Source organism: Dendrobates tinctorius, unplaced genomic scaffold (genome assembly GCF_039654945.1).
Source record: "Dendrobates tinctorius isolate UK_male_01 unplaced genomic scaffold, ASM3965494v1 ptg000241l, whole genome shotgun sequence".
Lineage (NCBI taxonomy): Eukaryota > Metazoa > Chordata > Amphibia > Anura > Dendrobatidae > Dendrobates > Dendrobates tinctorius.
Window position 1 is genome coordinate 6,203,013 of NW_027361908.1, and position 15,945 is coordinate 6,218,957.

General features: G+C 41.7%; 1 protein-coding gene across 5 annotated transcripts in view; it reads left to right on the forward strand.

Moving 5' to 3' along the window:
• CFAP54 (cilia and flagella associated protein 54) overlaps nucleotides 1–11,179 on the forward strand; it is a 703,284-nt gene extending 692,105 nt beyond the window's left edge. For all 5 annotated transcript variants that reach the window (XM_073556932.1, XM_073556934.1, XM_073556933.1 and 2 more), the window contains exons 65-69: nucleotides 233–418; nucleotides 1,568–1,674; nucleotides 4,064–4,235; nucleotides 10,489–10,563; nucleotides 10,832–11,179. In XM_073556932.1, coding sequence (XP_073413033.1) covers nucleotides 233–418; nucleotides 1,568–1,674; nucleotides 4,064–4,235; nucleotides 10,489–10,563; nucleotides 10,832–10,951 — 660 coding nt within the window. In that variant the 3' untranslated portion in view covers nucleotides 10,952–11,179. The remainder of the gene's footprint in view (nucleotides 1–232; nucleotides 419–1,567; nucleotides 1,675–4,063; nucleotides 4,236–10,488; nucleotides 10,564–10,831) is intronic.
• The last annotated feature ends 4,766 nt before the right edge of the window (nucleotides 11,180–15,945 follow it).

Here is a 15,945-nt window from a genome sequence, read left to right on the forward strand (position 1 = left end):
GACAGTTTCTAATGTATATGTATATTATGTTATGTTATTATAATGAGGTGATTCATGCTTTTGGTGGCATATGGCATAGACATATTCCTGGTGCAATTACTTGGGTACTCTGTGGATTGTAGCTGCTGATTAAAATAAAATAGTTTCTAGGAATCTATATGCATTCAATATGACATCTTTTCATATGTTTCATATGTAGAATCTCAAGTTAATTACAGTATCTATGTTTCAGACAAATTTGGAAAATAAAGAATTTAATCAGCGTACGCCACAGCCATTGAAATCACCATCCAGTGGGTCACTGCAAAGCAAATTACAAGTTCAAGAGGAACACATGGCAACATATGCTTTAGATCAGGAACTTTGTCTGCAGTGGTATCTCCCACCTTTGGAGAGATCAACACAAGAGAAACCAATGGTAATTGTACATCTTTGCCTGAGGCAAGAACATAAAGGGAATCTGTCAGCAGCTTTTTGTTGTGTAATCTGAAGGCAGCAGTAGACAGAGGCTGAGGCACAGTATTCAGGGATGTGTCACTTGTCAATGTGTCTGCAGTAGTTCACTAACTGTGAAAGATTTATCACTAAGAGATTAACATTTCGAGATAAGTCCAGCAAATAAGCACCTCACTGTCTATGGATTTTGTACATAGAGAACCTGGTGTGGGAGGGACTAGCTTTCTCAGCTCTACTGTATTGCTAAGTCTAAAAGCTCTGATTCTGTCAGAACTGCTGACCCAAGATCTATGTGATACATCGTTGGATTCAGCTTCTCTTTGTCTACATCATGCTTCTCTCAGATGAGATAGCAAAATCCTGCTGACAGATTCCCTTTGAGGGTATATTTACAGTACTTGAGTTGTTATTTGCTGCGTTTTTCTTAAAAGTGTAACATTTTTGACACATCTCATTTTGTTTGAAGAGCTAAAACAATTGTAAAAAATATACAAAAGCAAAAATCAGGAAATGTGTAAATACTTTTCCCTCTTCACTTTGTGTGAATTCATACTCTGTTATTTTTACATTTTCTTAGGAACAAACATGTTTCCCAATAGATTTGTTTACATGATGATATCTTATGTTGTTGCCTCCCATACACGGATCAGCCAATATGTAGTATTTATATATTGTGTGTTTTATATGTTTGCTCCTTATTAGCAAGAAATATTGATCCGTGATTCACCAAAGAATTTTTACAAGATTTCTGGCATAAATCGCTTGGAGAAGTCTCAGAGTGTTTGCAATTTGCAGCATTTTCACGGTTTCGGATACATCCGTCAAAGTGGGCGTAGCATGGGCGGTATGGGACGCTGTAGGACTCTTGATGAATTTCTCCATCTTACTTCAATATGCCCATGATTAAGACTAGTGCAAAACGCCAGCCTTAATCAATCGGGCCCGTAATCTACATTGTAGCATTAAATGACACAGTTTGTTGTTTCAGTAAATCAGTTACCTCACACTATGTAACCCAAAATGTGACAATTTTTGCATTACATCGCTGAATTATTCATAATACATTTATATACCTGCCGTTTACATTGTGCATTATTTAATCATATTTTAGGTATTGCTAATGTATGCCTATAACAAGCAGAAAATTGATGTTAAGGACCAAAAAAACTGTGATCCTTCTGCTGTCCAATGTGGTTATCTCTGGGTTTCTTTGGCAGAGTAAGTACAGCATTATCTGTATATCTTCCATATTGCTCATGAGTGTACTGGTCAGATTAGGGCGGCACAGTGGCTCAGTGGTTAGCACTGCAGCCTTGCAGCGCTGGGGTCCTGGGTTCAAATAAAAAATGAGTAAAATAAATATTCACATCATACAACCTATATTAAACATATAGTTCAGGACTTGTGTTTCTGTGATCATTGTTCTTGATGACCTGCCAACATGGCCCAGCTGTTAAGACATCAGTGCATGCTGGCGCGGAGACCAGCAGTTCAGATATCTGCATTTTTGCCCATGCACTGTGCATGGACTTCTGCTAGACTTGTCACAGCACAATGGAAGCGTACATTTCACAGTTACAAATTGTCCCATGTAAGGCACATTCCTATAAGAACCGATTAGCCATAAATTAAGAAGTGGGCAGAGGATTATTACCAGATGACCCTGATAATAACTTTGCATAATACTTGTTTTATATTTTGTACCTAGGCAGTACCCCATTGTGCCCTCAAATAGTGAGCCTTACAATTGAATTGTAAATCAGTCCTACATTATGTACTGTACATTATGTGATACCCTACATATTTTTCCCTTTATTCTGAAGAAATAGAGGGCTGTTTATGGAATCGCCTATAAAACATCCCTTTATGATAGTCATGAATACTGTGTGAATACTGTGCAACTGAAAACCACCACAGTGAAGGCCTGGCAGAGCATCAAAAAGGAGGAAACAAAGCGTCTGGTGATGTCCATGAGTTCGAGACTTCAGGCAGTCATTGCCAACAAAGGGTTTTCAACCAAGTACTAGAAATGAACATTTTATTTACAATTATTCAATCTGTCCGATTACTTTTGGTCCCTTTAAAACCAGGGTGGCACATGTTAAGGAGCTGAAACTCCTAAACCCTTCATCCAATTTTAATGTGGATACCCTCAAATGAAAGCTGAAAGTCTTAACTTCAAGTGCATCTGAATTGTTTTGTTTAAAATTCATTGTGGTAATGTCGAGAATCAAAATTAGAAAAATGTTGTCTCTGTCCAAATATATATGGACCTAACTGTATTTGGCACATCCGGTTAGAATTTAGACAACTTTCACTTATACCAACGAATAATCATGATGTCTCCACTTCACAAGTTATTCCTATCCTCAAAAAAGGATATTGGCGCATAGTTCTTGTAAAAACAAGCATTAGTTTTCTGTTTTGTAACAATTTGGAGCTATTCTTGAGAAATTAACACTTCTCTTTTTTTTGCCGGGGGGGGGGGGGGGAGCCTAGGAGACCGACCATCGCTGCTAACTTGTAAGCCCTGCACTGAAGCTGGGCAGGCTTTGAAGGAAACAGGGCACTCCAACTATCCTGGCCAACTTAAACTGTGCTTACAAGCTTAAGAGAAGAGCTTGAAAGTGCATATTTTACTGCCCAGCAGCGGTAGTCTGTCTCCAGCGGTAGCCAAGCGGTATTCAAACGAAAAGTGGTAATATCTCAAGAATGACTTAACATTTTGATAAACAGAAAATTTCAAAAGTACTTGTTTTTACAAGCACTATACGACAATATAAATCTGTGAAGATATGAAAATTTTAATGAGCAATAAACTGCAAAATTGTTTGTTATTAGTAGCACTATCTGACAATACACCTCTATGAAGATGGGCGTAACCTGTTAACATGGCTGTTTTTGAGCTGAGGAAATATTGAACATAATGCACACATGTATTCTTTTTGACACAAGACAGAAGTTAGTTTAAAAAATCAGGGAACTGAGGGAGTGTTTGAAACCACTAATGATCAGTGTGCATTGGGTAGGCTAAGAAGCAATATGGCCATCTTAGGTAACAAGAGAGAGACAAATTGATGGGCAGCACAATGGCACCAAACTTCAAAAAGTGGGCAGCATTTCTAATGATTCCACTGCTAAATGTGTTATTGAAAACCAATAGGTCACGATGATTACAATATTCCTTCCTTTCCTATCACCTGCCGTGGTGTGCTCCATGCTAAGAAGGCTATGTGCACACTGAGTTTTTTGAGGAGTATTTGAAGCGTAGACTAATCTGAAATGCTCCAAATCCTCCTCAAAAACCTGCAGTTTTTGCTCTAAAAACTCAGCAGAAAGATTCAGTATGCCCATATCCTTATGTTATTGCAAATCATTGGCTTTCTGGTGAAAACTATCAGCAAAGTCTTACTTCTTCTTACAGGTTGCCCCTTTAATAAAGCTCCTGTGGAGCACAGTGTCATAAAACATCTGGTGGGCTTTTATGGCACTGATTTTGTTTGAGGTCTCCTTTTTTCCTGCTCTACAAGTGTCTTTTCAGGCTTCATAAATCAAAGTTTTAACCTGGTGAACAGCACTCACTGGTTTTCATTCTCCTTTTTACCAGTGTTTTGTCATTACATGAAAAACTTTGTAATCTGAAGCATAAGGCAGAAATCTCCATCCATGACGTGAGTGATACCTCTATCTCAGGAAGTGCGGAAAAGCAAAAACGATCTTCACAGACGGCTGCAAATAAACGTGACCTGAAACCAGTGAAGATCACAGAAGAACTGCAGGTATAACAGACAGCTCCCAATCAGCAGGGCAATTTATGTGGGAGGCTGATAGGTGTAAGCACATTGATAAGCATTAGTATTAGGAGCTTGGCTGTCATACTCCGATGCAGGAAGGAACACATCAGTATCCGCTGACAGGCCAGGGATCTATGTATCACTCTTCCAAATTGCATGCCATTGCAATAGATACACTTTTCATGTTTCTGCTTATCTGTGCTATTTGTAAATCATCTTTACTGACTCCCATTGATTCTGACTATTTAGCATGAAGAAAAATTGTGTGTGATATTTAATGTTGTATTGTGCTGCCAATGGTGAAGGCAGTGTTGTGTCAGCCCATCAGAATGCTATTTATATGATGTAGCATACTGCTGACGCAGCCATAATCACATGAGAGTGATTCTAACAGTTAACTAGTGAAAAGGTGTTATCCGAGCACGCTCGGGTGCTAAACCAAGTGTCTTCAGCGTGCTCGAATAATATGGTCGAGTCTCCGTGGCTGCATGTCTCATGGCTGTTCTACAGCCATGTCATATGCATGGATTGCCTAAGAAACAGGTACACCGGTACATTGTAAGAAAAAGTTTAATGTAGTTGAATATTGCCTTCACATATATCATTTTTAGGAGCAGCAAAAAATTCTGTGACTAGATGTTCACTTTAACTGTCGATAAGGAATTACGGTATATAATTCAGTGCAAACAATTTTTTTTTTTTGGCTTCTTCCAGAATTCAGCAGGCTCTAGGTGTGATTTTTTTTTTGAGCATTTGCAGAAACTTCTTTATAAAAGAAACAAATGCAGTTAAAAAACATAAAAATGTGTAAACAAAAAAACTGAATGTATCTACTATATAATCGTCTAATTCTGTCTGTCTATCTGTCAGCGGCAGGCACAGTCCGGCCGCAAATTGGCACGGAATTCGAATGACGCACGCCACCGCTACTGTCGGGAGATCTGCGGCGCTAGCCGCTGATCTCCCGACGGTTGCCGCGTGTTATCTTTTTAACTGGGATACTGTGTTTGTTCTATAATGTGTCAGCATTTAGTAATAAAGTTTGTTCAATTTGTCTTATCTGATCATGTGTTCCCAATTTATAGACATGTTGCTTTCCCCTACTTTCTCGCCGGTCATCTCCTGCCGCACGGAGGTCAGCGGCAATGCAGCCGGGAGATGACCGGCGCTAGCCGGTAACCAGGGTCTGCAGGAGGGGAGACTCTCCTCCAGGCCCTGGGTACCATAAACCTGTAAAAAATAGAATTAAAATAAAAAATAGTGATATACTCACCTTCCGACGGTCCCTGGATTCTTTCCTCTCACCACGCGCCCGGCATCTTCCGGTCCCAGTAATGCTTTGTGCGAAAGACCACTGATGATGTCGCACTCTCGCGAGAGTGAGAGAGGAGATCGGGGGCCGTCGGGAGGTGAGAATTAAGTATTTTTTCAATTTTTTTAAATTATTTTTTACATTCTATCTTTTACTATTGATGCTGCATAGGCAGCATCAATAGTAAAAAGTTGATCACAATTGTCAAACACTATGCTTGTGTCACAAGTGTGACCAACCTGTCAATCACATTCCAAGCGATGCTTCAAATTGCTTGGAATGCGCTTGAATTCCGCAAGCGAAAATCGTGTGAAAAACGCATGTTTTCCGTGGGAAAACGCATGCGAATTCGCATGCGTTTTTCCCGCAGTGGGACTTGCGGAAATGCTGCGGAAATTTCCACAGCATTTCTGCAACGTGGGTACTTAGCCTCAGTGTGACATGCAGCAGTGACCAGGCCCCCACTGTGAGATCGCCGATCGTGGTGGATCGTCCTGGACCATCTTTTGAACGTCGGTCTCCCGATGGCCATATTCTAGAATACCCGATGCTTTAGAATCGGGCCACCATCTAGTCCAATTATAAGCAGTTTTACAGGCAACAAACAAGTGTGTATGAGGGTATCCTGTAGTTGTAATAGTTTAATTAAAAAATGGATATATTTAAATAATGGCAACCTTTGTTCAGGACCCTGTCAATACTCACATAACTTTCTTTATAATAATTAAAAGAGAAGGAAGCGCCACACTGTTCAATTAAAGCTTCACAAAACGGCTGAATGTAGTAAAATATCCTGGTCCAAAAATACACTTAAATTCAAGATGCCTGGTGAAGTTGGAATTCTGTGGGTTCTTCTTTTTTCATGGATGTAACTTTAATCAGCCTATGATTTGTGGCATTGATGACTAAAAAGGCAAATTTTATTCACTGTTCTTTTGTTCACAATGGCAAAGATAAGAAAACTTCCTGAGCAGATCAGTAATGCTCTTATTACCAAGCACAAGCAGTCTAAAGGGTACAAGACTATCTCCAAAGAATTTGACATTCCTTCTTCAATAGCTAAAAATGTTATAAGATGGTTGCTACTCACTAAACAGTCAGGAACCTTTTGAGACATAGCTGAAAGAGTAAAATTGATGAGAAAACCCTACAAAGATGGTTGGAAATATGGCAAAGGAACTACTGACAGCAGGCAAAAAACCTTCAGGCTGAGCTGGCAACATCCAGTGAGACTTTTCCAGCCATTATATTACACTGCACATTGGATCTCACTACTAAAAAGGGTTTTACATTTTTAGCAAAGTTGTGTTCCCAGGCGGAGCTTGTTGTAAAAACAAACTATGCTTTACGCACCTTCTCTGGGTCCAGCACCGAGTGCTGCCATTGCTCCTGGTGTCTGTTGTCTGCACTGCAGCCAATCAGTGAGCTCATTGGCTTATAATGTCTACACATCCTGAGGACACAAGTTCCTTGGAAACTCCTTTAAAGAAAGACAAAAAAAGGTGTTAACTTTCTTTACCAAAAGTTACAGTTCGTAGACAAAAAACAATCTGTCAATAAAAATGTTCTGTGGACAGATGAGATTAAACTACAGCCTCTTGAGAATGCATACTAGAGTTATAGTTTATAGATGATGAAATGAATCCTATAATGTGCGCCCTATCTACAATGAAACACGGTAGGGAATCCATAATGATCTGGCATTTTATCAGAGGATTATCAGAGCATGTGTAAGACAACTAGGTCTAAGTAGAACAAAATGGGTCCTACATCAGGATAATAAGCACAAAAGATAAAAATACACAAGAATTTTTAAGAAGGAAAACATGGTATTAAAATTTTTTGGAGAGAGCTGAATCCGTTATCAGGAAAAGGAAAACGCCAATCATTCAAGAACTTGAGAGAATTGCAGTAAAGAATGGAAGAAACTAAAGGCCCCATTACACATAACGATGTCCCAGCGATCCCACCAACTATCCGACATGGATGGGATCGCTGGGACATCGTTAGGCTGATCGCTGGTGAGCTGTCACATAGACAGCCCCTCCAGCGATCAGGACCAGCAAGCAAGCTGGTTTCCAATGTAAACATCAGGTACCTAAGAGCCACACGGCTCATGGATACCCGCTGTTTACCTTGGAAACCAGCGTGTATGCTGGTTTCCAAGGTAAACAGCGTGTACGCTGGTTTCCAAGGTAAACAGCGGGTATCCAAGAGCCGCGCGGCTCTTAGATACCCGATGTTTACTTTGGAAACCAGCATCGCTGGTCTCTCGCTGCCACACGCAGCGATGCGCACTGGCCAGCGGGAGACCAGCGATCAAAAAACGGCCCAGGACGATGGAGCGCGATCAGTGGTACCCGGCAGGGGGGCCGGTCGCTGATCCTCATCACACACAGCGATCTCGCTGGCGAGATCGCTGTGGCGTCATAAAATCAGCGATCTCACTAGCGAGATTGCTGTGTGTGATGGGGCCTTAACTGCAGACAGGTCTAAGAAGCTTATATATGGCCATAAAATCTTTCATGGATATCTTATTTGGCCAAGGTTGCACAACCAAATATTCGGGAACAGTGACGTTAAGGCTGCTTTCAGATTTGCGTTCGGAGGCGCAGCGCAGGGCTGCCACTAAGCTCCGCCCCCGGCCATGCCTCCTCCGGTCAGCTCCTCCTCTGATCGCATGACACTGCATGCGATCATTGTACCCTATATTTAGCATTGGATACGCTGGCCGTGCGCTGGGCTGATTTTGCACTGTGTTGCATTTTTGTGCGCTCGGCGCAGCGCCAAAAGGGCGCAAGCGCCGCCAAAATCAGCCCAGCACACGGCCAGTGTACCCAACGCTAAATATAGGGTACGCTGATCGCATGCAGTGTCATGCGATCAGAGGAGGAGCTGACCGGAGGAGGCACGGCCGGGGGCGGACCTTAGCGGCGGCCCTGCGCTGCGCCTCCGAACGCTAGTCTGAAATTAGCCTCACTGATTTCTTTTTTAAAATGATTGTTCTTAAGATATAGTACGAGTTAAAAGTTCATGCAATGGCTTTTCTTGTTCTTCCACTATGTAGATTCAAATTTAAGGCAGCAAAACCACAAAGGAACACATGTGGGAACAAGGAGTAAAGAAACATGTGAAATAAAGCAGAATGTGTGTTTAACCTTATATTCTTCAAAATACCATCATTTTACTGACTACAACTTTACACATCCTTGACATTCTCTCAAGCAGCTTTTTCATTAGGTAGTCACCTGAAAAGACCTTCACTCTGTGATACTATTAATTCCAAACCATCACAGGTGGGAAGAGGTCAAGAAATTGTGGAAGCCGTGTCATCTGACGGAGCTGTCCCCCACCCACCTCTTCTTGTTCACAAAGCCCTTACATAGCCTGGGGGTGTGTTTTGTGTTACTGTTCTGTTGAAACACAAACAAAGGTTCAATTAAGTGGAAACAAGTCTTTGCAGAATGCTGTGGTGGCCATGCCTGGTATGTGTGCCTTAAATTTGGAATAAATCACCAACAGTATTGCCAACAAAGTACCATAACACACACTCAACCTTGTATGGAACTGTGTAACTACACTTCCTCTGGAAACACTTTCTGAAGGCCGGCAATTCCACATTTGACTCTTGGTGAGACATACCTCTTCGTTGGAAGGCTTCCAGGTGATTGTGTAAAGCTATCATCAGAATAAATGGGCATACTTTGAGTAATCTAAGTTTTGACAGATATTCTGATTTGTTTCACATACGTCTTCTTCCTCCTTGTTTCCATATGTATTCCTTTGTGGTTTTGCTACCTTCAGTCTGATTTTACCATGTGCACATTCCAATAAAATCAAGAAAACCATTGTATAAATAGCTGTGCACAAACTTTTGAATGATACTGTAAATGGAGGTCTAAGCAGTAGAACCCGCACCTATGGGATATTTACCGTATATACTCGTGAATAAGCCTAGTCACTTGTCCCAGAAAGCCAGAGAGGGAGCGGCAGAGCAGCAGGTGACAGAGGCAGGAGCCGGCAGCTGTGGCTAAAGCCTATGCCGCTGAAAAAGAGAAATGAATCTTAATTTCTCTTAAAGCGTGCACAGTGACACCTGCAGCAGCCAGCTTCCAGAAGACATCCTACTGACCCTCCTCCGCGCCCTCACAGGATCTCATTGGTTCTGGCGCCCTCACAGCATCTCGTTGGTTCCGGCTTCCAGCAGCTCTTCCTGAGGAGAGATCACTTGGCACCGCTCATTAAGGTAATAAATATGCACGCGTCTCCACTTCCATAGGCGTGGAGGGAATATTCATTACCTTAATGAGCAGGGCCACGTGATCGGTCGGCAGGAAGAGCTGCTGGAAGCCAGAACAAGATGCTGCGAGGGCGCCGGGACCAACGCTGTGATAGCGTGGAGGAGGGTGAGTAGGATGTTGTCTTTTTTGTAATAGAAAGCATGCATACAAGGACAGCGACAGGGGGAGCCATGCATACCAGGACAGCGACAGGGGGAGCAATGCATACCAGGACAGCGACGGGGGGAGCATTGCATACCATGACGGGAGGGGGGAGCCATGCATACCAGGACAGCGACGGGGAGAGCAATGCATACCAGGACAGCGACGGGGGGAGCAATGCATACCAGGACAGACAGCAACAAAGAGAGCCATGCATACAAGGATAGCGATGGGGGAGCCACGCATACCAGGATAAGGGATGAGGAGACAATGCATGCCCGGCTTATACTCGAGTCAATAAGTTGACCCAGTTTTTCATGCCAAAATTAGGTGCTTCGGCTTATACTTGGGTCAGTTTATACTCAAGTATATACGGTATATCATATCCAGTGGAAATAACACTATATTAACCTTATGTAAGGATATCCTCCTTGTATTATTATCCTTATGTAATGATTATCCTCATTGTTTTATTTTATTAAAGGCAATGGTCGTGCTCTGTTGTTCTGAAGCTAAAGCCTTGATGTCTACTAATCCAGATTCACAGCCAATTACTCAGGTTAGCATACTGTTTATATTTAGCTTATTTATTACAAGAAAAAAATTCAGGACAAGTGTAAATGATTCATTTTCCATAATTTGATCTATTTATTCAGTGTTTATATTACATTTACATAGTCTGTGCTTTTGCTCCTCTCCATTTGGTGGGTATTGCAGCACAGTTTTTCTTTATGATATTAATCTTCTTAAGTGCAAAAATGGAAGTGATGCTTGCCTATGACAAGAAAAATGAATCTCTCACAGCTATAATTTCCTTCTTTTCACAGGCACCATTTGACATCACTTCGCCATCATTAATCAGGCTGGAGAGAGTCTTTGACCTGACTCATGGCTGCATGTTAATGAAGGGAAGCCTGCTAGATTGGACAGTGTCACAGCTCACCTGAACAATCAATTTAGACTTATTGTTTTATAGCTCACAAATATGTTTCTACCAGACAAATCACATGCACAGAGTTTACTAATTTTTATTCAAACCATTCTATCTTTTTCTGTAACTTTCTACAATATTTTATTGGATTGCCCATGGGAAACAGTCTCATAAAATCAATCTCGTTGCTTCCCTGTAGTTTCCGAGATGAGAAGAATGTGCTATAAACAGCTATTATAAAGAATGTTACAATCTAGCTTATTTTGTGTTCTGACTTAAAATGCCATATATTTCCATGTGTTGCAAAAATACCCATACAGGGAATAGTAGCATACCTATCATTACTAAAATAAATTGGTATGAAATGGAGATAGCAATCATACAAATACGTAAAATGCACCTAGAGGGGTTGTCCCATTAAAATCACCTGTCCATATAGCCTATTATTATGGCATATGGACATCAATGAATGGGGGTGTCTTGCATTGGAGGGGGTGTATGGACGAACATTCACTTGAATGTTCCCAATGTAACCCTACATGTGCAATGCCATGGCTACTGCAGAAGAATGCTGTTTCTGGCTTCCTATGGCAAAAACCAGCAGGAGCAGGTAAGGCTAGTTTCACACTAGCGTTTGGAGGCGCAGCGGACGCTCGCCGTGAAGCTCCACCCCCTGCCGTGCTTCCTCCGGTCAGCTCCGCCTATGGGCACATGACGTTGCATGCGACCTGCGTACCCTATCTTTAGCATTGGGTACACAGGCCGTGTGCAGGTATGCTTTTGCCGGCGCATGTGTCCTTTTGACGGTGCGCTGGCCGCGCCAAAATGCAACACGATACGTTTCTCGTAGGTCTGCGCACAGTCAAAAGAGCGCATGCGCCGGCAAAAGCATACCTGCGTACGGCTGCGTACCGAATGCTAAAGATAGGGTACTCAGATCACAAGCAGCGTCATGCGCCCTTAGGCGGAGCTGACTGGAGGAGCCACGGCGGGGCGGAGCTTCACGGCGAGCGTCCGCTGCGCCTCCAAACGTTCGTGTGAAACTAGCCTAAGAACAAAATGAATTGATCATCCAGGTAGACACATTTTGAATGGGATTGCTATGACTATACTATGCCTTTAATGGATACTGTATGTCTGTGACATGAGTATCAGGCTTCCAGTTGGACATACAGTATGTAGCCCTCTAATGGTTTCCTATGAAATTAGCCCCAATTTGTGTGACTTAGGGAAAGTAGATTGCAAGCTCTATTGGACTGATGGTAATGGTGACAACCTCTACACATTGCTAGCGCTACATGAGCAACACAACATAAAAGCAGTTAAAGTTGATGACATACTTTCCGTTAACACCTTCCTACATAATGTTCATGCTGCCCCAGAAATTGGATTAAGGTGATTGAATTTAATAATTTGATAAATCATCCTATTCCTAACTACAGTTGAACTGCATACTTTGATTTGTGATGAAAGTGTAATGATTCTTAAGCGATAACCTAATGAGCCTTGCCATATGACTTAGGATAAAAGCAAGATCAGAATTTCAATTCACAGACACAGTTGTTATCCTAAGTCATTTGACAAGGCTTGTTAAAGGGTCGATATTGACTTTTAAGATTGCTACTTCCAATGGGTGGCATTAGAGTTCAAGTCCTCTTTTTCTCTGCAGTGTCAATTTGCATAATTATTTTCCCAGAGAAGCATTGCATGGCTTATAAGCATCCTTACACTGGCATGACAGGGATATCACTCTCCACAAAGGGAAATATTACCACTTAGATTCTGACAGTTGACACCCGGCACTCAGTGCAGGAGCGATGCCGCACCGCTCCCATCACTTTAACCCCCTAAATACGCTAGCGATCACAGCATTTAGCAGGCATGCAGAGGGAGGGAGCCCTCTCTACACTCTGATCGGTGCCCCCGCGATGTCATCAGGGGCCCGATCATTGTCATGGTGACCCGATGTCGTCATGATGACATCCAGGTCACCAGTCACTAGCAAGTTAGTTAGATCATGCGTCAAGAGCCACCACACACAGGACATAGGCTACAAGTCTCATATTTCCTGTGTCAAGCCACTCATGAACAATAGGCCAAGGAGAAAATGAACTGGACTGTTGCTCAGTGTTTCAAGGTGCTGTTTTCAGGTGAAAGTAAATTTTGCATTTCATTTTGAAATCAAGGTCCCAGAGTCTGGAGAAAGAGTGGAGAGGCACACAATCCAAGCTGCTTGAGATCTAGTGTGAAGTTTTCACAATCAGTGATAGTTTGGGGAGCCATGTCATCTGGTGTAGGTCCACTGTGTTTTACCAAGACCAAAGTCAGCACAGCTGTCTACTAGGAAATTTTACAGCACTTCATGCTTCCCTCTGCCGAAAAGCTTCTTGGAGATGGAAATTTCATTCTAAACCCAAACCAAACAATGCAGACGAGCTGAAAACTGCTATAAAATCAACCTGAGCTTCCATAACACATCAACAGTGCCACAGGCTGTTCATCTCCATGCCACGCCAAATTGATGCAGTAATTGATGCAAAACGAGCCCCGACCAAGTACTGAGTGCATTTACTGTACATACATTTCAGTAGGCCAACATTTCGGATTTTAAAATCATTTTTCAAGCTGGTGTTATAAAGTATTCTAATTTACTGACATAATGACTTTTGGGTTTTCATTGACTGTAAGCCACAATCATCAACATTATCAGAAGTAAATACTTGAAATAGATAACTCTGTGTGTAATGACTCTATATAATATATGAGTTTCACTTTTTGTATTGAAGAACTGAATTAAATTAACTTTTTGATGATATTCTAATTTTGTTAGAAGCACCTGTAGATGGAAACACCGATGTAAATGCTCAGCGTAGAGCGTCGGATAAATGTGATCCCAAATGTTATGTATAACGTTCCTAACAAATGTTTCAAATCAATTCACAAAAAAAAGCAAGTCCCCACTCATGTCTGGCATCTGTCAATGGAAATATAGGAGGTTTCCATGTTACTGGTAGTACAAAGGCTCTGGAAAACCAAAATGGCTTCTTGCCCCCCAAAAGAAATCCAGCAAATTATGCGCTCCCAAATCCAAATGCCCCTCTCCCTTCTGAGCCCCAGTGTGCCTAAACCACATTTAGTGTTCACATGTTTTGCATTATTGTAGCAATGAGAGCCAGCGTAATTTATGGGTGCATGTCTCCATAAGTGTGAGCTCAGCACAACATACTGGGCACAACAACTTACTGAGCACTACAACAGAAGTTTGCAATTTTCACTCAGAAAAATCCACTGTTTGTTTCTCGAAAAAACCTATGGAGTCAAAATTGTCACTACACCTGTAGATAAATTCCCAAAGGGGTATAATTTCCAAAATAGAGGGATTCTGTTTTCTAGCACTTAGGGCTCTGTATATGGAGTCCGCAAGCTATTTTAGGAAAATCTGCACTCCAGAAGGCAAATAGCCCTCTGTCCTTTCCCGAGTCTTGACGTATGGCTAAGCAGTACTGTACAGCCACATGTAGGGTATTTATACATTAAGCAGAAATGGTGGGATAAATTTTGGTGCCATTTTTAAACATTTCCCAGTGTGAAAATGTAAAATCTGGGGCTAAAAATTATTTTGGTGGCAAAAATGTAATTTTTCTCCACAGCCCAATAGTATAACATTCTGTGACCCACGTGTGGTAGCAATATGATCACTGCACCCCTAGATTAATTCATTGAGAGGTGTAGTTTGTAAAACTGGGTATCTTATGGGGGGTTGTGCTGTTCTGACACCTCAAGGGCTCTGCCAGTGTGACATGGCACCCTCAAACAAGTCCAGCAAAATCTGAACTCCAATATGGCACTTCTTTCTTCCATTCTGAGCTTTGCACTGTGCCTCAAAAGTAGTTGTAGCCCACATATGGGGTATCATCGTGATCAGGAATAATTGGACAACATATTTTCAGGTCCATTTTCCTCTGCTATCCTTGTGAACACGAAAAAATTGGGGCTAAAACAACATTTTTGGGTGAAAAAATATATTTTTTCCATTTCCACAGATCAACATTGTAAAATTCTGTAAAACACCTGTGGGTTCAAGGTGCTCACCATACATCTAGATAAATTCCTTGAGGGATCTAGTTTCCAAAACGGAGTTACTTGTTGGGATTTTCCACTGTTTAGGCACATCAGGGGCTCTCCAAACACGACATGACACCGGCAGACTGTTCCATCAAAGTTTTTGCTCCTTCTTTTCTGAGCCCTGTCGTGCACCCAAATAGTAGTTTTTCACCACATATGGGGAATCTGCATACTCAGGACAAATTGCACAACACATTTTGGGGTCTATTTTCTCCTGTTATGTTGTGAAAATAAAAAAATTGGGACTAAAAGAAAATGGTTGTGGGAAAAATTTTTTTATTTTCACAGCTCTACGTTATACACTTTTTCTGAGACACCTGGGGGTTCAAGGTGCTCAGCACGCATCTACATAAGTTCCCTGAGGGGTCTAGTTTCGAAAATGGTGTCACTTGTGAGGTGTTTCAACTGTTTAGGCACATCAGGGACACTCCAAATGCGACATGGCTTCCGCTAATTTTTCCAGCAAATTATGAACTTAAAATGGTGTGCCTTCCTTCCAAACCATGCTGTGAACCCAAACATTAGTTTTCCTCCACATATTGGGTTTGGCATACTCAGCAGAAATTGCACAACAAATTTTATATTGCAATTTCTCCTCTTACCCTTATGGAAGTACAAAGTTTGGGGCTAAAAAACATTTTTATGGGAAAAAAGTGATTGTTTTTTTATTTACACGTGTCAATGTTTTAAAGTTCTGAGAAGCACTTCGGAGTTCAAGCTGCTCACCCACACATCTAGCTAAGTTCCGTGAAGCGTCAAGTTTCCAAAATAGGGTCACATGTGGGGGTTTTCCACTGTTCAGACACATCAGGGGCTCTTCAAATGAGAAATGACACCCTAAGACCATTCAATCAAAGTCTGCGTTCCAAAACGTCACTCTTTCTG